The 23,062-nt window shown below is 42.1% G+C and overlaps 1 protein-coding gene across 5 annotated transcripts; it reads left to right on the top strand.

Annotated features, from left to right (window-relative positions):
• Window positions 1–1,950: 1,950 nt before the first annotated feature.
• On the top strand, window positions 1,951–22,998 carry nup54 (nucleoporin 54). 5 transcript variants are annotated; one of them, XM_055875658.1, is made up of 14 exons: window positions 1,951–2,036; window positions 5,346–5,426; window positions 6,472–6,645; window positions 10,011–10,097; window positions 10,384–10,539; window positions 10,784–11,004; window positions 11,281–11,468; window positions 11,755–11,951; window positions 18,565–18,619; window positions 18,734–18,827; window positions 19,150–19,257; window positions 21,581–21,700; window positions 22,098–22,208; window positions 22,393–22,998. In XM_055875658.1, exons 1-14 carry the CDS (start codon window positions 1,997–1,999, stop codon window positions 22,498–22,500), a joined length of 1,740 nt encoding a protein of 579 aa, XP_055731633.1. In that variant the 5' UTR covers window positions 1,951–1,996; the 3' UTR covers window positions 22,501–22,998. The 5 variants fall into 5 exon arrangements, with proteins under 5 accessions (XP_055731633.1, XP_055731634.1, XP_055731632.1 ...); XM_055875659.1 differs by having other exon boundaries at window positions 5,343–5,426; window positions 6,472–6,507; XM_055875657.1 differs by having other exon boundaries at window positions 5,343–5,426.
• The last annotated feature ends 64 nt before the right edge of the window (window positions 22,999–23,062 follow it).

Here is a 23,062-nt window from a genome sequence, read left to right as displayed (position 1 = left end):
GTGTCAACTGTTATTAAGTTGTGAGGAAGACTATTATCCCAGTCACTGGGAAAAAACATTTTGCAACAGACCAACGTTTTGCAACATAAAATGACTAATTAAGGTTTTGTCAAAAATTTACTTTTCGTAACAAATTAGGAGAACGTACGCAGCAGGTTAGGATAATTAACGTAGCTGGTTAGGATAATTAAGTTAAGGTTCGAGGTAGGGTTATTTAAAATGCAAAACAAAAGCTGTATCCCTTCTAGACATGACCACTAATGAATACACCCTAGGTGAGGTGTAGAAGATGTGGCTTTTCAATTGACCACTACATAGTGTAGCCTATGTTTTATGATGATGCAAACTAGATGCTCAATTTCAAATGTAGAAACTATAGCATTGAATTGCTGTCTGAAAAAAAAAGTTTTTATAATAGAAGCACTATTTCAACTTATATGTTAAAACTATCTAAACTGAACATTTAATTTGCGGGGGAGATTGTGACAGCCGGTTAAATGGCGTCCCTTGAGAAGGCAAGAACAACATGTCTGTCAGGAGAAGTGCAGTATTATTATAAGGAGGAATGGAGGGAAAAAGAGAGGTAGAGGAGGTCTAAGATAGAGAGGGAGGGTGAGCTTGAGTGGTGGGGAAAAGGGAGATGGTTTGTTAATAAAGAAGACTTGTAGAAAGTGTAAGCAGAGTGAGCTCAAGACAGGAGGAGAAATGGAAGTGAATGAGTGTGAACTATCTGAGGTGGTAGGTGTGGTGAAGTTCTCGGAGCCCGAGGCTTGCACCGAGGGTTAGGATAAAGATGAGTCTGTGAGAGTAGGAGTTTAGTTTTTGGAAAAAGTGGACCGTTGCCTTTTGGCTGATCCATTTGTGGTTTCAGGGTGAGTGAAAACAGAGTTGGGCGCTGTGGAATCGGTGAGAGTAACCAGAAGTGGTTTTGTGATAATTGTTTGTGTTTCTGCTGGTTCAAGAGAGTTAGAGAGAGTCTGCGTTAAACGAATGGGGGCAAGAGATGTGAATTGTTTTGCTCACAAGAAAAGGGCGCCATATTTACCATCGAGAACCACTTTGGAAACAAGCATTTTAATTCATACTTTTAAGTAATATCCTTTGGGTCCACATTGTACACTTTGTTGTATATGTCTGTTACCCAAAATAAATTCAATTCAAAGGAGTGATTACTGGGGTAGTGGTAAATGTGAAAGCTGACCAACTGTAGGGGAAGATTCCCGGTGTTTGTGATGCTATATATTACGTTTTTACAGGTGTCAAGCTTTTGGGCATGTGGCAGCAGTGTGTAGGAGGAAGGTTCCTAGGTGTGAGATGTGTGCAGAAGGGCATGAGACAAAGGAATGTATAGCATTGGGGAAAGTAGTGGTGGATGTTAATTGTACGGGTGCTCATGGGGCTGGGGATCAGAAATGTCCCATGTGAGAGAGGCAGGTTGAGGTTTCCAAGGTTATAGTAGTGCAGAGGTTGTCATATGCTGATGCAGTGAAGAAAGTAGTAGTAGGTGTGAGTAGTAGATCTGTACCAATACAGAGGGATAAACCAACAAGTGATATATGTTTCAGTTAGCATTTATAGCAATGGTTATGAACTGTACTGCAGGGATGGAATGTAAGTCACAGAAAATTAAGGTTGTGGTGGCAGATGCAGAGAGGTATTTGGGTGTGCAAGACTGAACGTCAGAAGAGTGGTGTCCCATCCTTTCAGGCTGTTGGCCTGAAGTAGGACTAAATATATTTAAACATTGGAGTATGCTGTTTTTTTTTTGTGAGTGTAGTGTTAGATAGTGGGGTATTTGTTTATCTGTTACATTTTTTTGTTAAGCAAAATTATAAAGGAGTTATACTCCAGTCTAGTAGGTGGCGGTAATGCAACATTTATTGGATGCCAACCACCATTAAACCTAATAAAGGAAGAAGAATAAATTATTTCGCGGAACTATACAATCAAACGACACTTCCTGCACGGACTCAATTTGCTGTGAACAGGAGTAATCATGGCGTTCAACTTTGGCGGCGCTGCCACCAACCCCGCAAGTAAGGAGATATTTCCATCTATTGATATCGAATTTATTAGAAAGCACTTTACATTACTATCAACAGCAGATATTGTGATGGACGGATGGCTATGATTTCATTTACGTACGCCACAGCTAACGAAACCACAAAAGTAAGAAAAGCGGCCTTGACTGCAGGTCAAGCCAGTTAAGGTTAGCTAACGAAGTAGTTAGCTAGTTTACTAGAATGTTCATACACTCGCTATCTAGTCAGCTTGTATGAACTATTCTCACATAAATGGAGGATCATCGATTTAAGTCCGCTTGCTATTTAAACGGCCAGTTGTAAGCTTTCTAACTAGCGAAGCTAACTAACTACACTAGCTACCTAGTCGTCAGCAACATTCTGTTGAACCCCTTATGTTGCGGACGAGCAAGTGTAAGGACATCAAACATTCATCCTCCCGCATAGACGTTCTAGTTTAGATCGCCTGGTTAAATTGTGCTTGGATACTTTTTTTTAAATCTCTAATTGGTTAAACTAGAGAGGAATATAGCAATGTGATAACATCTGAGTTTGCTTAATTTACTATTATCCTAAATTAGGATATTGAATTATTTTACCATATGCTTCTTTCCATGATGTTATGATTGTGTTCCTACATTACACAAATTGGCGTATTGACCACATCAAATTGGCGGGAATTACACATAAATTTTCCCTCAGATTGGTGATGTTAGTTTAAAAGTGTATAGTCAACACAGTGACACAAGATCAATTGCATAAAACGTATCAATATCTTTGGTTTTGTACTAATTTTGCAGGATTTTCTCAAATGGCACGGATAATTTATATTGGTCTCCCAACTAGCCATTTAAATGACCATTTAAATTAACATGTTGACTGACTTTTAATTTTAGATGGCTAGTTGCCGAAAGATCCCTACCTGTAAAATATTTCGATTCACGCTTTTTTATATTTTGTATATATATTTTTAACATCAGAGGCATTTCCATCATCTCTCGGGTTGATTGTGTCCCTCGCTATTAAATATGCGTTAAAAACACGTTTTATATCCAGGGTGTTCCATTCCTATGATGAGTATTCACTAGAGGTCTACTGATTATGATATTTCAACACCGATACCAATTATTACATTTACATTACATTTAAGTCATTTAGCAAATTGGGGGACCAAAAAAAGCCGATACTGATTAATCGGCTGATTTTTATATATATATTTGTAATAATGACAATTACAACAATACTGATTGAACACTTTTATTTTAACTTAATATAATACTTCAATAAAATCTATTTAGTCTCAAATAAATAATGAAACATGTTCAATTTGGTTTAAATAAAGCAAAAACAGTGTTGGAAAGGAAAGTAAAAGTGCAGTATGTGCCATGTAAAAAAGCTAACGTTTAAGTTCCTTGCTCAGAACATATGAAAGCTGGTGGTTCCTTTTAACATGAGTCTTCAATATTCCCAGGTAAGAAGTATTAGGTTGTAGTTATTATAGGAGTTTTTCTCTCTCTACCATTTGTATTTCATATACCTTTGACTATTGGATGTTCTAATAGGTAACTTAGTATTGGGGTGGCAGGGTAGCCTAGTGGTTAGAGCGTTGGACTAGTAACCGACAGGTTGCAAGTTCGAATCCCCGAGCTGACAAGGTACAAATTAGAGGTCGACCGAAAACAGCATTCCTGTTACATTGCACAACCTTCAATGTTATGTCATAATTACGTAGAATTCTGGCAAATTAGTTCGCAATGAGCCAGGCAGCCCAAACTGTTGCATATACCCTGACTCTGCGTGCAATGAACGCAAGAGAAGTGACACAATTTCACCTGGTTAATATTGCCTGCTATCCTGGATTTCTTTTAGCTAAATATGCAGGTTTAAAAATATATACTTCTGTGTATTGATTTTAAGAAAGGCATTGATGTTTATGGTTAGGTACACGTTGGAGCAACGGCAGTCCTTTTTCGCGAATGCACACCGCATCGATTATATGCAACACAGGACACGCTAGATAAACTAGTAATATCATCAACTATATGTAGTTATAACTAGTGATTATGATTGCTTGATTGATTGTTTTTTATAAGATAAGTTTAATGCTAGCTAGCAACTTACCTTGGCTTCTTACTGCATTCATGTAACAGGCAAGCTCCTTGTGAGGCAGGTGGTTAGAGCGTTGGACTAGTTAACCGTAAGGTTGCAAGATTGAATCCCTGAGCTGACATGGTAAAAATATGTAGTTCTGCCCCTGAACAAGGCAGTTAACCCACCGTTCCTAGACCGTCATTGAAAATAAGAATGTGTTCTTAACTGACTAAATAAAGGTGTAAAAAAAAAAAATACAGATTTTCGTTTGTTATGAAAACGTGAAATCGGCCTTATTAATCGGTCGACCTCTATCAGGGATGCAGTTGCCCATGGCGGAATCAACTTTATCCACTTCTTCATCCATCCTCATAACATTCCACTGTCTGACTACATATTTTGTTGTTGGTCAAGACACTAACGTATTTTAATTTGGTTCATTTGCTGCCAAAACAACAGCACACCGCCAGTGCCTCATCGGGATTTGGTAGTAAATATGCTCATTTTCAAGGCACAGCAGCTTCCCCATTCCCCAAAATGCATTCTCATCACTCAGAAGAATAAGAGTAATCTGCTAACTAGCTAGGCTACTTGCTTGAGAATGTAGACCGGTGTAGAGGTTTCTCAAATAATCCCAGGCTGAGTAAACAGTAGCTCAACCAAGTTCAGCACAGTCCGTAGGAGCAATAGCATGCTTATGCTGCAATTTCCAATGCTGAATAAATGAGGTTGCTTTATCCAACAAAGATCTACTTTTTGTAGTCTATCGATTAAGGACCTTTATGATTGCAAATAAAGCAGATCACTCTTCCAGCACCCCACAAAAGACTTGATGATTAAACATGAACAGGACCTTGAGAAATGTGGTGGAGCATGAGAAATAATTTCCCTCGTCTAGTTGGCAAGAATGATGAGACAAGGTTCACTGGCAGTATTCTAATACCACTGTTTAGGCCCTGGGGACTGTCTTGCATCTTTGATTGGGGCTCTGTGAATACATGGGTGGTGAAAGGGAACAGAATTCTGGCAAAGGATGACTGAAATATTCGGACTCAGCAGCAGTAAGTACAATGCAATGGCCCTGGCCCCACAGACTTTCACTGATTCATGGCAGTGAAGGGGCATTTTGAACTGCACTGTCTCATCCTGCTCTTTCTCTCCTCTCCCTGATGAGTTTGTTGTGGTTCTTCCCCATTGTAAAGAATTAAATCATTTTCTTCCTGGCTATAGCAGGTCTTGCAGCCCCTGGTTTCGGGACCACCACCACTGCTGCGGCCCCCGCTGGCTTCGGCGGCTTTGGCACCACCACCACAGGTAAGACTGGGACACTCCACTGTCCACTACATCAGTTTGACACAGCTACGCTGACTTTGCTAACTAACCAGCCAACTAGCCTTGTACCAGATCTGCTTGTTCTCTTGCTTACTTCATTGGCAAACCAAACATAGCATGACAATTACATAAATAGTTTAGTCTTTTTAGACAGACTGGTTGCCTTCCAGCTTAACATGTCTGTACATATACAAAGTCAGTTTGGAATAGAGGAAAGGGCAGAGTTGGGACATTCGGCTTATATAACTGCTTTATCTGCTTGTTGCCCTAGCGTAAACGTCTCCTGGACACACAATAGTAGCTAGCAAGATGAAGATCATAGAGGTTTTTTAAATGAGTGCTTTTTACTAGTTTGCCTCAACTACCTACACTGAAACCACTGCAAAGGTTTTGCCTGCAAACTTAGGTATAGAATTTCGACGTTCTGGCATGTCTGTCTATGGTACGTTTTTCATGAGCACAATCCCTGCCTACATTTTGAGCCTTGCCTACCCAAACTCGTGATTTGTTGGGAGAGTTGTCTGTTTGAAGAGAACTCCCCAGGATCTTTTCTTTTTTGAAGTTGCCAAGAGAATCTGTCACGTTTCCCAGACCTAGTGCTGTTGCTGCCCTAGGTCTGGGATTTACGAAACTATAAGAAGTTGGCAAGAGAGTAGAAACAGACTGGCACCCAGGCTACCAGCCTACCACATAAGTGTGAAATATGGTTACTACTAAATAACCATCCAACTACACCAGTGTATTCAGCATAATACTAGTAGTATCTTATTAATTAACTGACTAACAGAGCAGGGAGTTGAGGTTTGTGGCTGTTAATTTGTGGCTGTTAGTAATTCCTTCAACTGAAAACATCACTGTTATGACGCTACCAGGTGTGCTCTTGTACATACAATGTGTTTGAAGCTTTTATCCCACTGTGGGACTGTCGCGGTGCTCTTCTCTACACTAACCCTCCTCTCCACCCCTCTCTCTCTCTCTCTCTCTCTCTCTCTCTCTCTCTCGCTGCCTGCCTGCCTGCTGGCTAAAGGATTTGGGGGGCTGGGAGCCGGGAGCACCACGTCTGGTGGGTTTAGTTCTGGGGGGTTTGGATTAAATGCAGCAGCTCCCAATGCGGCTGCAATCAGCTTTAATGTTGGGGGCTTTGGTGCAGCTACCACAGCAGCCACTGTGTTCAATTTTGGTAATAGCCTGGCTAGCGCAGGTAGATGCCTTTTTATATTTTTTTATATTAATCTATCAATCAGTCAATCCGTCTAGTATGTCTACAGCACACATTTGTACTTTCCATTTATCCCTACACAACTGTGTATTATTTTGGTATGGTGTTTTTGTATATCTCCATCTCACCCTATGCATATGTTAAATGCTCATCTAAAGATGTTTTGCATGTTGCCTGTTTTGGATATATCCGCTATCCGCTACACCAGCCTTTGTTAGCACATTCCCTGTGTCAAACTGGTGGGCTCTGATTACGGAGTTGGGAAAGGCGTGCTAGATTATTTTTGTGGAATATGTTATGTGTTTCTTATCGCATTTTCCTGAATCTGTTAGGCCACTGATTGCCTGGCAGGCACATGACATGTTCTGTGTTATTTCTCAAGAGTATTTATCTTCTCCACTCTAAAAAAGCATTAGGGACCCCTCCCTTAGAGAAATCAATTGATCTCTTCTAGGGTTGCACATTTTGGGGAATATTTAGAGGTGGAAAATTTACGTGGGATATATGGGAATTAATGGGAATATATTCAAATTAATATTAATACCATTTAAATGTAGATGTTTTTTGCATTGGATATATTTACCATATCATACAAACCTTTTACCTTATCATAAGTAGACATAATTGCAAATGATTAAATCCTTCCAATAGAAATGAAAAAAAATATTTAGGTATGAATTGAACTTTAATTAAATGAGTTGACTCTAAACATGGGACGATTTCACTGAACAACAAAAGAGAATTTTGAATGATCACCAATGATCCATCGCATCTCCCAAACACGTTTTTAACATACATCTGTAAAATGATAGTCTAGAAACTAAAGCTTTGGTTGTCTTCCTCGCAGGCTTCCATGTCTTCTCCCTGGACCTCCTCAATGTCCACCTCTTGAACATCAGATTCTGAGGCCTCATCTTCATTGTCAACTTTCCAACCTTGTTGGGGATGGCTCATTGTCAAGCTCAAAAAGCCTCAATTTGCCACCAATTTTTCAACCGTTGTATTGGTCAGTTTGTTGCGTGCTTTGATCTGTGTGTTCCCAAACAAGGACCAGTTGCGCTCTGAGGTGGCTGATGTTGGTGGGATTTGGAGGATGATGGAGGAAACAGGGGAAAGAGCCTCAGATCCACAAAGTCCCTTCCACCAGGTGGCTGAGGAGATATGTTGGCACGACCGCCAATTTGCATCTCCATCCCAAAGTCCTTGCTTGGATGTGTACTTCGCCAGACTACCAAGAACCTTGCCCTCATCCAGGCCATGTTGGCGAGACAAGGTAGTGGTGACACCATAGGCCTTGTTGATCTCTGCTCCAGACAGTATGTTCTTGCCAGCATATTTGAGGTCCAACATGTACGCTGCGGCATGTATGGGCTTCAGGCAGAAGTCTTCACACTTTGATGTATTTCAAAACAGCAGTTTCCTCTGCTTGGAGCAACACTGAAGTGGGCAGGGCAGTACGGATTTCTTCTCTTACATTTGCAAGCAGAGTCTGAACATCAGACAGGATGGCATTGTCTCCCTCAATCTGTGCAATGGCTACTGCTATAGGTTTCAGGCTACTTGCCACTCTCTCCCAAAATACATAATCTAGGAGGATCCTCTTGATGGGGCTGTCCATATCGGCAGATTGTGATATGGCCATTTCTTGGAGACTCCTTCCCCTCCAGGAGACTGTCAAACATGATGACAACACCACCCCAACGGGTGTTGCTGGGCAGCTTGAATGTGGTACTCTTCTCAGATTGCTGCTATAACTTGATGATCCTTCACATACCTAACAATTTTCTTGGCTCTCTTGTAGAGTTTATCCATTGTTTTCAGTGCCATGACGTCCTTGAGGAGCTGATTCAATGCATGAGCCAATAGGTGTGATGTGAGGGTAGGACTCGTCCACTTTAGACCAAGCAGCCGTCATGTTCGCAGCATATACCTTCTGTGGACCAAGGTCATTGATGACTGCCTTCAGCTCATCTGCAATGTAGAGACCGGTGTGTCTGTTGTCCCTTGTGTCTGTGCTCTTGTAGAATACTGGTTGAGGGGTGGAGATGACGTAGTTAATTATTCCTTGCTCACGAACATTCGACCACCCATCAGAGAGGATTGCAATACAGTCTGCTTTTTCTATGATTTGCTTGACCTTCACTTGAACTCTGTTTAGCTCTGCATCCAGCAAATTAGTAGATAAAGCATGTCTGGTTGGAGGGTTGTATGCTGGGCGAAGAACATTCAGAAATATCTTCCAATACACATTGCCTGTGAGCATCTGAGGTGAACCAGTTGCATACAGTGCTCGAGCAAGACATTCATCAGCATTTCTCTGACTACATTCCTCCATTGAGTCAAAAAAAACTTATGATTCCAGGAGGACCATGAGCTGTTGCTATCGATAAGGTGTCTGATTCATCATTTTCACCTCAAATAGAAGTAGAGGTAGTAGTTGTAGCCATGAGGGAACTTTTTTCACTTGGCCAAATGATTCTGCATCTTTGTAGCATTCTTCACATATGATTTGGCACAGTGTTTGCAAATGTACACAGCTTTTCCTTCTGCATTAGTTGCAGTGAAATATCTCCACACATCAGATAGTGCCCGTGGCATTCTCCTGTAAAGATTAGATTAAAAAAAATATATATATACAATTCCATGTACAGATAAATAGTTAAGCAGTTAGATTAAACAACTCCTTTGTAAGATGAATGTTATAAGATGAAACATGTATGGAAACAGGTGAATTAACACTCAGTTAGCAGGTTCAAGCAAGCTAAAAACCCACATGGTAGCAAATCCTAACTAGCAGAAATTGTTAACAAGTTAGAAATAATTTAAACACACGTTGCTGTAGGTTACTATTTACTAGTTAACAAAAAATAATGTATGTCATATAAAATAATGTATGTCATATAAAATACATTCACCCCACCCAGTATTGTGATCAAAACTTACCAGAAAGTATGTAGTCCTTGGCTCAGACAGTATAGTAGTGTTGGTTCAATAGTATCTCATTAGTGTGCAAGATCTTGAGAATCAGCTGTACATGTGATGGAAGAACGCACTGTGCATGCAGAGGGTTGCAATTCCATTGAATTGGGCATAGTTTAACCAAAATATGCCACAATACCTCGAATTGCCTTGTGTGTATTCCACAAAAAAAGGTTCACTGTTATAAGCAAACTTTTTTGATGAATTTAAGCAACATTTCCGGGCTTAACTTCCCATGGAAATTTCCGGAAAGTTCCCGACTCTTTGCAACCCTAATCTCTACGCCCTCCCTCATCTTTCTTTCCATTATCCATCCATTCATCCATGCTCTCTTATCTCTCTCTGACGGTCTGGTTTGTCTTGCTCAGGTGCTTTTGGGGGTTTTGGGACGACCACTACATCCGCTGCTGCGCCTGGGTCAACTTTCAGCTTCGCCACTCCTGCAAGCACAACAGGTCAGGACTATGGAACTCGCTGGGGCAGGGCTGGGTACAGACTGAGAGAGCCAGGGCAGGAACGGCCTTGTCCCACTCTGCTTGCTCCTGCTATTCTGCATGGCAACTACTAGATGGTGCACTACCATAACATGTTATCTCCTTGCCATAGCCTCTCCCGAGCCTCTCTCTTCTTAGATTACCAACACACTATAACCCTAACCTAAGATTCTATGCCAAAATACTCAACAAATCCTTATATTTTCCATTTTAATGGTTTTATTGATATAATTATTTCTCCTTCCAGGAGGACTGTTTGGTAATACCCAGAATAAGGGATTTGGGTTCTCCTCTGGGCTGGGCACTGGCACTACTGCTGCAGCTGGGTTTGGAACAGGTCTGGGGACAACTCTAGGAGGTGGATTTGGTGGCTTCAATATCCAGCCACAGCAGCAACAGCAAGGTAAGTGTTCCTCTGGCTAAGAGCAGGGGTGAATCTCAAAAGTCCTTCCTCAATTCCTAGGGTCCTCTCCTCGCTTCCTTAACCTTAGAGGGAACAGAAGATCCAACGATTTGAGACGGAGACGAGGAGAGAACGCAAGGAGGAATTAAGGAAAGACTATTGCGATTGTCCCCTGGTGTATGCAAACCAAACAAGTTATGATTTGCTAGGATACCTAAGTTTTCTTTTGTGTTGCGCTATATAGGAAGCTTTTTTGGGCAGCAGGCCCAGGCCCCAGCCCAGTCTAATCAGCTCGTCCACACAGCTAACGCCCTGTCTGCCCCCACCCTGCTTGGGGATGAGAGAGATGCCATCTTGGCCAAGTGGAATCAGCTCCAGGCCTTCTGGGGAACAGGCAAGGGCTACTTCAACAACCAACTCCCCCCTGTAGATTTCACACAGGAGAACCCTTTCTGCAGGTTCAAGGTAATGCCTTGTATCAGCATATTTTGACATTAAGTGTTTTTCTATTTTAATAAAGCAAATTGCTGTTTTAATCTTAAACTAGTTTTCACATGTTGATGAGGTTTGTTGTACTATTCCTTTTTACAGTCTTCAGGTAACTGCAGTGGTGTAGACCAGTGCTTTGGAGTTCAATTAACTGTCACAAATATGTCGGCATAAGAGAGACCACCAAAGTTCTATCTAGAGAATACAAAGGTCACAAACTGCTAATTTATCATATCTGTTTCTGTCTGCAAGGCGGTAGGCTACAGCTGTATCCCAGGCAGTAAGGATGAGGATGGTCTGGTTGTCCTGGCCTTCAATAAGAAGGAGGCTGATGTCCGTAGCCAACAGCAGCAGCTGGTTGAGTCTCTACACAAGGTGCTGGGAGGGAACCAGACTCTCACCGTCAACGTAGAGGGAGTCAAAGCCCTGCCTGATGACCAGTGAGTAGTAGTAGACACTACCAGACACAGTCTATAGGTACACAACAGAGAATATACTTTGTAGTATGGTTGTCTATCACGTTGACCTCGTGATGTGTCAGTCTTTGCATCCATTGTTCAATCTGTGAACCTATTAACAGGAATACATTTCTCCAGCCCAAATACTCACTTTGATAGCAAACCAAGTGGCAGGGCTGCCATTTTCTTGTTTTTCAAATTAGTGAACATTTAGAAGCCCTGTAAGTAGACCATGTAACACTGAATGCCTGTCTTTCTCTCTTTTTAGGACGGAGGTGGTGATCTATGTGGTGGAGCGTTCTCCTAACGGCACATCTAAGAGGATCCCAGCTACAACACTGTACAGCTATGTAGAGCAGGCTAACACCAAGGCCCAGCTCACACAGCTAGCAGTTTTCATGTCTGTTACACGCACTGAGCTCTCACCAGCACAGCTCAAACAGCTGCTGGCGAATGCACCAGCAGGTAAGTTGGGTTGTGTGTGTGTCTTCCCCATACTCTCTCTTCTCTCACCTCCATCTCAACTAAGTTAACTTCTTATGGCTGCAATCCTGGTAACGGGATGATATGACAACAGCCAGTGAAAGTGCAGGGCGCCAAATTCAAAACAACAGAAATCTCATAAATAAAATTCCTCAGACATGTGTCTTATACCATTTTAAAGGTAATCTTGTTGTTAATCCCACCAAAGTGTCTGATTAAAAATATGCTTTTCAGCGAAAGCACCACAAACGATTATGTTAGGTCACCACCAAGCCACAGAATAAGCACAGCCATTTTTCCAGCCAAAGATAGCAGTCACAAAAAGCACAAATACAGATAAAATGAATCACTAACCTTTGATGATCTTCCTCAGATGACACTCATAGGACTTCATGTTACACAATACATGTATGTTTTGTTTGATAAATGTATGTTTTGTTTGAGTTTACATTGGCGTGTTACGTTCACTAGTTCCAAAAACATTCAGTGATAGTGCATAGCCACATCGTTTCAACAGAAATACTCATCATGAATGTAGATGGTAATACAAGTTATACACATGGAATTATAGATATCTCTCCTTAATGCAACGCTGTGTCAGATTTAAAAAAAACTTTACGGAAAAAGCCAACCATGCAATAATATTAGACGTCGCTCAGAACTATAGTCAAATTAGCCGCCATGTTGGAGTCAACAGAAACCAGAAATTACATGATAAATATTCCCTTCCCTTTTTTTTAATTTTTTTATTTCACCTTTATTTAACCAGGTAGGCAAATTGAGAACACGTTCTCATTTACAATTGCGACCTGGCCAAGATAAAGCAAAGCAGTTCGACACATACAACAACACATAGTTATACATGGAGTAAAACAAACATACAGTCAATAATACAGTGAAAAATAAGTCTATATACAATATGAGCAAGTGAGGTGAGATAAGGGAGGTGAAGGCAAACAAAATATATATATATAAATAAATAAAAATATAAAAAGGCCATGGTGGCGAAGTAAATACAATATAGCAAGTAAAAAAAAAGTTAAAAAAGTAGAGATAGTAGAGATAGAAATAATGGGGTGCAAAGGAGCAAAATAAATAAATACAGTAGGTAAAGAGGTAGTTGTTTGGGCTAAATTATAGATGGGCTATGGACAGGTGCAGTAATCTATGAGCTGCTCTGACAGCTGGTGCTTAAAGCTAGTGAGCGAGATAAGTGTTTCCAGTTTCAGAGATTTTTGTAGTTCGTTCCAGTCATTGGCAGCAGAGAACTGGAAGGAGAGGCGGCCAAAGGAAGAATTGGTTTTGGGGGTGACCAGAGAGATATACCTGCTGGAGCGCGTGCTACAGGTAGGTGCTGCTATGGTGACCAGCGAGCTGAGATAAGGGGGGACTTTACCTAGCAGGGTCTTGTAGATGACCTGGAGCCAGTGGGTTTGACGACGAGTATGAAGCGAGGGCCAGCCAACGAGAGTGTACAGGTCGCAGTGGTGGGTAGTATATGGGGCTTTGGTGACAAAACGGATGGCACTGTGATAGACTGCATCCAATTTATTGAGTAGGGTTTTGGAGGCTAATTTGTAAATGACATCACCGAAGTCGAGGATTGGTAGGATGGTCAGTTTTACAAGGGTATGTTTGGCAGCATGAGTGAAGGATGCTTTGTTGCGGAATAGGAAGCCAATTCTAGATTTAACTTTGGATTGGAGATGTTTGATGTGAGTCTGGAAGGAGAGTTTACAGTCTAACCAGACACCTAGGTATTTGTAGTTGTCCACATATTCTAAGTCAGAGCCGTCCAGAGTAGTGATGTTGGACAGGCGGGCAGGTGCAGGCAGCGATCGGTTGAAGAGCATGCATTTAGTTTTACTTGTATTTAAGAGCAGTTGGAGGCCACGGAAGGAGAGTTGTATGGCATTGAAGCTCGCCTGGAGGGTTGTTAACACAGTGTCAAAAGAAGGGCCAGAAGTATACAGAATAGTGTCGTCTGCGTAGAGATGGATCAGAGAATCATCAGCAGCAAGAGCGACATCATTGATGTATACAGAGAAGAGAGTCGGTCCAAGAATTGAACCCTGTGGCACCCCCATAGAGACTGCCAGAGGCCCGGACAACAGACCCTCCGATTTGACACACTGAACTCGATCAGAGAAGTAGTTGGTGAACCAGGCGAGGCAATCATTAGAGAAACCAAGGCTGTCGAGTCTGCCGATGAGGATGTGGTGATTGACAGAGTCAAAAGCCTTGGCCAGGTCAATGAATACGGCTGCACAGTATTGTTTCCTATCGATGGCGGTTAAGATATCGTTTATGACCTTGAGCGTGGCTGAGGTGCACCCATGGCCAGCTCTGAAACCAGATTGCATAGTGGAGAAGGTATGGTGGGATTCGAAATGGTCGGTAATCTGTTTGTTGACTTGGCTTTCGAAGACCTTAGAAAGGCAGGGTAGGATAGATATAGGTCTGTAGCTGTTAGGGTCAAGAGTGTCCCCCCCTTTGAAGAGGGGGATAACCGCAGCTGCTTTCCAATCTTTGGGAATCTCAGACGACACGAAAGAGAGGTTGAAAAGGCTAGTAATAGGGGTGGCAACAATTTCAGCAGATAGTTTTAGAAAGAAAGGGTCCAGATTATCTAGCCCGGCTGATTTGTAAGGGTCCAGATTTTGCAGCTCTTTCAGAACATCAGCTGACTGTATTTTGGAGAAAGAGAAATGGGGAAGGCTTGGGCGAGTAGCAGAGGGGAGGGCAGTGCTGTTGACCGGGGTAGGGGCAGCCAGGTGGAAAGCATGGCCAGCCGTAGAAAAATGCTTATTAAAATTCTCAATTATAGTGGATTTGTCGGTGGTGACAGTGTTTCCTATCTTCAGTGCAGTTGGAAGCTGGGAAGAGGTGTTCTTATTCTCCATGGACTTTACAGTGTCCCAGAACTTTTTTGAATTTGTGTTGCAGGAAGCAAATTTCTGCTTGAAAAAGCTAGCCTTGGCTTTTCTAACTGCCTGTGTATATTGGTTTCTAGCTTCCCTGAAAAGTTGCATATCACGGGGGCTGTTCGATGCTAATGCAGAACGCCATAGGATGTTTTTCTGTTGGTTAAGGGCAGTCAGGTCAGGAGAGAACCAAGGGCTATATCTGTTCCTGGTTCTAAATTTCTTGAATGGGGCATGCTTATTTAAGATGGTGAGGAAGGCATTTTTTAAAAATATCCAGGCATCCTCTACTGACGGGATGAGATCAATATCCTTCCAGGATACATCGGCCAGGTCGATCAGAAAGGCCTGCTCGCTGAAGTGTTTCAGGGAGCGTTTGATAGTGATGAGTGGAGGTCGTTTGACCTCTGACCCATTACGGATGCAGGCAATGAGGCAGTGATCGCTGAGATCTTGGTTGAAAACAGCAGAGGTGTATTTGGAGGGCAAGTTGGTTAGGATGATATCTATGAGGGTGCCCGTGTTTACGGAATTGGGGTGGTACCTGGTAGGTTCATTGATAATTTGTGTGAGATTGAGGGCATCAAGCTTAGATTGTAGGATGGCTGGGGTGTTAAGCATGTTCCAATTTAGGTCGCCTAGCAGCACGAGCTCTGAAGATAGATGGGGGGCAATCAGTTCACATATGGTGTCCAGAGCACAGCTGGGGGCAGAGGGTGGTCTATAGCAGGCGGCAACTGTGAGAGACTTGTTTTTAGAGAGGTGGATTTTTAAAAGTAGAAGTTCAAATTGTTTGGGAACAGACCTGGATAGTAAAACAGAACTCTGCAGGCAATCTTTGCAGTAGATTGCAACACCGCCCCCTTTGGCCGTTCTATCTTGTCTGAAAATCTTGTAGTTGGGGATGAAAATGTCAGAATTTTTGGTGGTCTTTCTAAGCCAGGATTCAGACACGGCTAAAACATCCGGGTTGGCAGAGTGAGCTAAAGCAGTGAACAAAACAAACTTAGGGAGGAGGCTTCTAATGTTAACATGCATGAAACCGAGGCTATTACGGTTACAGAAGTCATCAAAAGAGAGCGCCTGGGGAATAGAAGTGGAGCTAGGTACTGCAGGGCCTGGATTCACCTCTACATCACCAGAGGAACAGAGGAGGAGTAGGATAAGGGTACGGCTAAAAGCTATGAGAATTGGTCGTCTAGAGCATCTAGAACAGAGAGTAAAAGGATGTTTCTGGGGGCGATAAAATAGCTTCAAGGAATAATGTACAGAAAAAGGTATGGTAGGATGTGAATACAGTGGAGGTAAACCTAGGTATTGAGTGATGATGAGAGAGATATTGTCTCTAGAAACATCATTGAAACCAGGTGATGTCATCGCATATGTGGGTGGTGGAAATGAAAGGTTGGATATGGTATAGTGAGCAGGGCTAGAGGCCCTACAGTGAAATAAGCCAATAAACACTAACCAGAACAGCAGTGGACAAGGCATATTTACATTAAGGAGAGGCATGCTTAATCGAGTGATCAATAAGGGTCCAGTGAGTAGAGGTTGGTTGGGGTCACGGCGATCCAGACAGCTGGCCGGGTAGATGGCTATCGGTAGCAAGATAGCATAGGATGGAGGTCTATTTTTAGACACCTCGTGCGTTTCCGTCGGTAGATTAGTGGGGTTCCGTGTCTTGTAGAGGGGATCAATCCAATTGGCAAAATAGATATAGTGACCCAAGAAAAAAAAAATAATAATAATTGTCCGAAATACTTATTAAGATAGCAGCCGATAAGACAGCTAACGATTAGCGGGCCCCAGGTGAGCGTTCAGGTAACGTCGCGACGGAGGTGCCAGTTGGATAACTCCCTCGGGCAGATAACGTCGGCAGTCAATCGTGAAAGCCCGGTGGGGCTCCGTATCTGCAAAAAAAAAAAAAAAAAAACCCGGGTCCGGATAGGTGACTGTAGCCCAGGAATGGCTGATGGAACTCCTCAGCTGGCTAGCTCCGGAATAATTTAAGTTTGCTCCGGGATCGACGTAAGCCAGTAGTCACACGGTTTGCAGCTAGCTAGCTGCGAAATCAAGGTGCAAATGTCCAGAGCCTGCGGCTGAAATCCGGGGAAACTGAGAGAAAAAAAAGGCCCGGTATGCTCCGGTCCGAGTCGCGTTGCACAAAAGTGCCGGTAGATTATCGAGCTAAAGGAATAGCTGATGACCACAAAACGTGGGCAGCTGAAACACCAACGCTAGCCAGCAAGCCGGCTAACTTCTGGGCAGCTTCAAATTAGCTTTCGGCTAGCTTTCGGCTAACTTCTGGTTAGCTTTCTGGCTAACTTCTGATTAGCCCCTGGTTAGCTTCACTGTGGATTTTCAGATTTGAGGTAAATAATACTTTTTTTGTTGTAATTGGTGAGGCGGGTTGCAGGAAAGCTTTTGTAGTTGGGTTCTTGGATAATTAAAAGATATGCGAAGAAGGTGTAAATATATATATACAGGACAAGACAGTACGAGGACAAAAATGACGTCTGAACTGCTAAGCCATCTTGGAATAAGATCTTTGATGATCTTCATCAGAATGCAGTCCCAGGAATCCCAGGTCCACAATAAATGCTTGATTTGTTCGATAATGTCCGTTATTTATTTCCAATTAGCTACTTTGGTTAGCGCGTTTGGTAAACAATTCCAAAGTCACAGCGCGTTCACTAAAACGTGACAATGTCCAAAAGTTCCGTAACAGTCAGTAGAAACATGTCAAACGATGTATTGAATCAATCTTTAGAATGTTGTTAACATAAATCTTGAATAACGTTCCAACCGGAGAATTACATTGACTTCAGATGAGCGATGGAACAGAGCTCCCTCTTATGTGAACGTGCATGGTGAAAGCATGGTCAGATCATGGCAGACTTGACTAATTCCTCTCTCATTCGGCCCCCCTTCACAGTAGAGGCATCAGACAAAGTTCTACAGACTGTTGACATCTAGTGGAAGCCATAGGAAGTGAAAACTCATCCATATCTCGCTGGGATTTCAATCGGAGCTTGGTTGAAAATCCACCAGCCTCAGAATTTCCACTTCCTGTTTGGATTGTTTCTCAGGTTTTTGCCTTGCCTATGAGTTCTGTTATACTCACAGACATAATTCAAACCGTTTTAGAAACTTCAGAGTGTTTTCTATCCAATACTAATAATAATATGCATATATTAGCAACTATGACTGAGGAGCAGGCCTTTTACTCTGGGCACCTCTGTGCACCTTTCATCCAAGCTACTCAATACTGCCACTGCAGCCATAAGAAGTTAACTGAGTCATTTCGTTGAGAGCATGGTCTTGTTCCCCGGCTCAGACGTTGCTGATGCATGCCAGATTTTAGGCGTGAAATAGGTATTTTCCATATCAACTTAAGCACATCATGTTATAGCAACCTGGTGCCCGACGACACAGTCAATGATCTGACACGCAACCATTGGTTTGATGCATGCAACGTCTGAGCATGGCAACAAGGCCATGTCTTTTAGATAACCAGATGTCTATTGTACAACAGCTGTGGCTTCATGGATTTCAGTTTGGTTTCATTTAATGGTTTATTGAAACAACAGCGTATGGACTATTTGGTCCACATGTAGCACTAAGAATGTGACTGTTGTATATGACTCAAGAGTTTTGTTGCTTGTTTTCAGGTGTGGATCCCATCATTTGGGAACAGGCAAAGGTGGATAACCCTGATGCGGACAAGTAAGTTGTTTAATGTGAATCAAGGTTATTAAAAGGTTGTTATCATTACTTCTTCTGAGCTAGATGATCATTTTGAAACTGTATATGGAACTGATGATATTCGTAATCGTACAGGTTGATCCCCGTCCCCATGGTTGGTTTCAAAGAACTACTCCGCAGACTGAAGATTCAGGACCAGATGACCAAACAGCACCAGTCCAGAGTAGACGTGAGTCCTGCTGCTTTCCTCTACAATTGCACTGCTTCTAGAAGTGTTATAAAAGAGTGTAGAGGGATAGGGAATTTGCAGGACCATAAAATTAATAAAGAACCTTAGGTTGTTGGTTCTTATCCAGCTTAAAGGACTGTGCAAAGGAGACTGAGAGACACATCTGGCTACTAAGACCAATACAGGAGGGGAGCTGTGTTATGCTGGCCTTTGTTACAGCTTTCCTGTACTGCCTCACATGCTTCTCAGTACCCTCCTTTATATGCTGTAGGTGGGTTCCTCCTATGTAGTTATGTACACGTTTCCTGTGATCTTTCACCAGATCATCTCTAATGACATCAGTGAACTGCAGAAGAACCAGGCAACAACAGTGGCTAAGATCGCTCAATACAAGAGGAAGCTGATGGATCTCTCTCACAGAGTACTACAGGTATATGCCATACATAATAATAAAGTCAAGTCACCTGGCTATTGTCAGCTGGTACTGCGGTGTGTAAAAATATTTTGAATGCCAACAGATTATCATGAAGTTAGCTGTCTTGATTAAATTAATTATTTAACTGTGTGTATAATAGGGCTAACCCCAATTAGTTGATTGTTTGGTCGTTAGGCTGTTGGTCGACCAAGATTATTTTAGTCGAGCAGTAATATACAGTACCAGTCACAATGTGACCAGTAGGTGTGTTTGGACACCACTACTCATTCAAGGGTTTTTCTTTATTTTACCATTTTCTACACAGTAGAATAATAGTGAGGACATCAAAACTATGAAATAACACATATGGAATCATGTAGTAACCAAAGTGTTAAACAAATCAAAATATCCACCCTTTGCCTTGACAGCTTTGCACTCTCTTGGTATTCTCTCAACCAGCTTCACCTGGAATGCTTTTCCTACATTATTGGAGTTCCCACATATGCTGAGCACTTGTTGGCTGCTTTTCCTTCCCTCTGCCAAACCAAACCATCTCAATTGGGTTGAGGTTGGGTGATTGTGGAGTCCAGGTCATGCAGCACTCCATCACTCTGCTTCTTGGTCAAATAGCCTTTACACAGCCTGAAGGTGTGTTGGGTCATTGTCCTGTTGAAAAACAAATGATACGATGGTGTATCGCTGCAGAATGCTGTGGTAGCCATGGTGGTTAAGTGTGCCTTGAATTCTAAATAAATCGCTGACAGTGTCACCAGCAAAGCACCATCACACCACCTCTATGCTTCATGGTGGGAACCACACATGCAGAGGTCATCTGTTCACCTACTCTACGACTCACAAAGACACGGCGGTTGGAATCAAACATCTCAATTTGGAATCATCAGAACAAAGGACAGATTTCCACCGGTATAATGTCATTTCTTGTTTTCCTTGGCCCAAGCAAGTCTCTAATTATTTAGTAGTGTTTTTTTGCAGCAATTCAACCATGACAGCCTGATTCACGCAGTCTCTGAACAGTTGATGTTGAGATGTTTCTGTTACTTGAACTCGAAAGCATTTATTTAAGCTGCAATTTCTGAGGCTGGTAACTCGAATGAACGTATCCTCTGCAGCAGAGGTAACTCTGGGTCTTCCTTTCCTGTGGCGGTCCTCATGAGAGCCAGTTTCATCATATTGCCTGATGTTTTTTGTGCCGCACTGTCAAAGTTCTTGAAATTTTCCGGATTGACTGACCTTCATGTCTTTGTCATTTCTCGTTGCTTATTTGAGCGGGTCTTGCCATAATATGGGCTTGGTCTTTTACCAAATGGGGTTATCTTCTGTATACCACCCCTACCTTATCACAACATACCTGATTGGCTGAAATGCATTAAGAAGGAAAGAAATGACACAAATGAACTTTTAACAAGCCACAACAGTTCATTGAAATGCATTCCATGAAGTTGGTTGAGAGAATGCCAAGAGTGTGCAAAGTTGTCATCAATGCAAAGGGTGGCTACTTTGAAGAATCTAAAATATATTTTGATTTGTTTTTAAACTTGTTTTTGGTTACTACATGATTCATTATGTGTTTTCTTAGTTTTGATGTCTTCACTATTCTACAATGTAAAAAAAAAAAAAATAAAAACTGGAATGAGTAGATATATCCAAACTTTTGTGTGTGCATTCGTGCGTGTATGTAATATATACACATGCATACATACTACCATTCAAAAGTTTGGGGTCACTTAGAAATGTCCTTGTTTTTGAAAGAAAAGCAAATAAAAAATTACATCAAATTGATCAGAAATACAGCGTAGATATTGTTAATGACTATTGTAGCTGGAATGGGCAGATTTATTTTATGGAATATCTACATAGGCGTACAGAGGCCCATTATCAGCAACCATCACTCCTGTGTTCCAATGGCACGTTGTTAGCTAATCCAAGTTTATAATTTTAAAAGGCTAATTGATCATTAGAAAACCTGTTTGCAATTATGTTAGCACAGCTGAAAACTGTTGTCTTGATTTAAAGAAGCAATACATCTGGCCTTCTATAGACTATTTGAGTATCTGGAGCATCAGCATTTGTGGGTTTGATTATAGGCTCAAAATCACAGAATTGCGCAAACTGTCTCTAACCAGAATCGAAAGGAGTGGGAGGCCGCGGTGCACAACTGAGCAGGAGGACAACCACATTAGAGTGTCTAGTTTGAGAAACAGACGCCTCACAAGTCCTCAACTGGCAGCTTCATTAAATTAAATAGTACCAGCAAAACTAAGATTTCTTTTTTTAGTCGGGGACAGCCTTGGTGTATAAACTGTGTGTGTGAATGTAGGTGCTGATCAAGCAGGAGATTCAGAGGAAGAGTGGCTATGCCATCCAGGTGGATGAGGAGCACCTAAGAGTGCAGCTGGACACCATCCAGTGTGAACTTAACGCCCCCACGCAGTTCAAGGTAAGTTCACTGCAACATCTGGTTATTCCATACAAACGCTGGCACTCCGCTATGCCCTACGTGACTACTAAAAGCTGACTTTTAACTGCAACTCTGGACACCCTACCTATTTACATTTTGGTAGTTTAGATGACGCTCTTATCCAAAGCGACTTAAAGGTGCAATTAGGGTTAAATGCCTTGCTCAAGGGCACATCAGCAGATTTTTCACCTAGTCTGCTCGGGAACTCAGCGACATTTCTGTTACTGGCCCAATGCTCTTAACTGCTATGCAACCTGTCGCCTCTCACTGATTCAGATTTGATGACCCTGCTCTTTTCTTATTGGATGTACAGTATTTCTCATGTAATTTGAGGACCATGTCTAAAATTTACTTGAAATGGTTATTGCTCTATTAGGGGCGTCTGAACGAGCTGATGTCTCAGATCCGCATGCAGAACCACTTTGGGGCGGTGCGCTCAGAGGAACGATATAGTGTGGATGGGGACCTTCTCAGAGAGATCAGACAGGTGAGACTGTTAAAATTCTATTTTTATGGGCAAGACATACTGCATGTATATGTTTATGCAAATTAGGGAAGTGTTTTGTCTGTCTGCTTACAGATGTGTGGTCTGCCGTTAGTCCGTCAGTGGTTCTAAGCGTGTGGTTGGTCAGTATTGCTGACCGAGTGTCTCTCCGTTCTCCTCTCCACAGCACCTAAAGCAGCAGCAGGAGGGTCTGAGTCAGCTGATCAGTGTGATAAAAGATGACGTGGAAGACATCAAACTGATAGAACATGGCCTACTGGACCGACTCGGCTGACCTCAAAGGTCTTCCCAGGCCTCACATGGCCCTGAATCTCTCTCACTGCTGACAAACGTTAAAGGGACATTCCTCTTCTTAGCAAGGCATATATCTGTCTTTTCATTGGTCTGTCTCCTACTCAGAGGTGCTTTCTCACACAGATTAATCCTGGTCCTGGACTAATGGCTCAATGGTGAATCTCAATCAAAAATGCTTTTTAGTCCAGGACTAGGCATTATTTTTGTTTTGGAAACTGCCCCTAAAACCCCCAAACATCTAAACTGGAACAAGGCCGCCTTAGAAAAACTGCCGTCTGGTGGACACTGTCTGGTTGACAGCCAGTAAAATGTGACTGTTCGATGATTTGGTGTGATATTCAAGTGCGATATTCTACACATTGTAAATAAATACGCCTTTTATTATTGCTTTAGTAATATTTTATATGATGGAATAAGAATTATACACGAGCCCAACATGGTTTAATAAAATGTCATTGAGAAGCCTTTTTCAACATGACTCTCCTGTGTTTGGATCTCTTTCTTACCCAAGTGTAACCGGCGTCAGTGCTAGCTTAGCAGCT

This window comes from Salvelinus fontinalis, chromosome 21 (assembly GCF_029448725.1).
Source record: "Salvelinus fontinalis isolate EN_2023a chromosome 21, ASM2944872v1, whole genome shotgun sequence".
Classification (NCBI taxonomy): Eukaryota; Metazoa; Chordata; class Actinopteri; order Salmoniformes; family Salmonidae; genus Salvelinus; species Salvelinus fontinalis.
Note: the sequence above shows the minus strand (reverse complement) of the source record. Positions and strands in the feature narration are given on the sequence as shown.

Excerpts from the sequence above, each read along its gene's own strand:
- nup54 (XM_055875657.1), top strand. The coding sequence starts at position 1,997 with ATGGCGTTCAACTTTGGCGGCGCTGCCACCAACCCCGCAA. Across the intron at positions 5,427-6,471 it reads CTTTGGCACCACCACCACAG|GATTTGGGGGGCTGGGAGCC; the intron begins GTAAGACTGGGA and ends TGCTGGCTAAAG. Across the intron at positions 11,469-11,754 it reads AAAGCCCTGCCTGATGACCA|GACGGAGGTGGTGATCTATG; the intron begins GTGAGTAGTAGT and ends CTCTCTTTTTAG.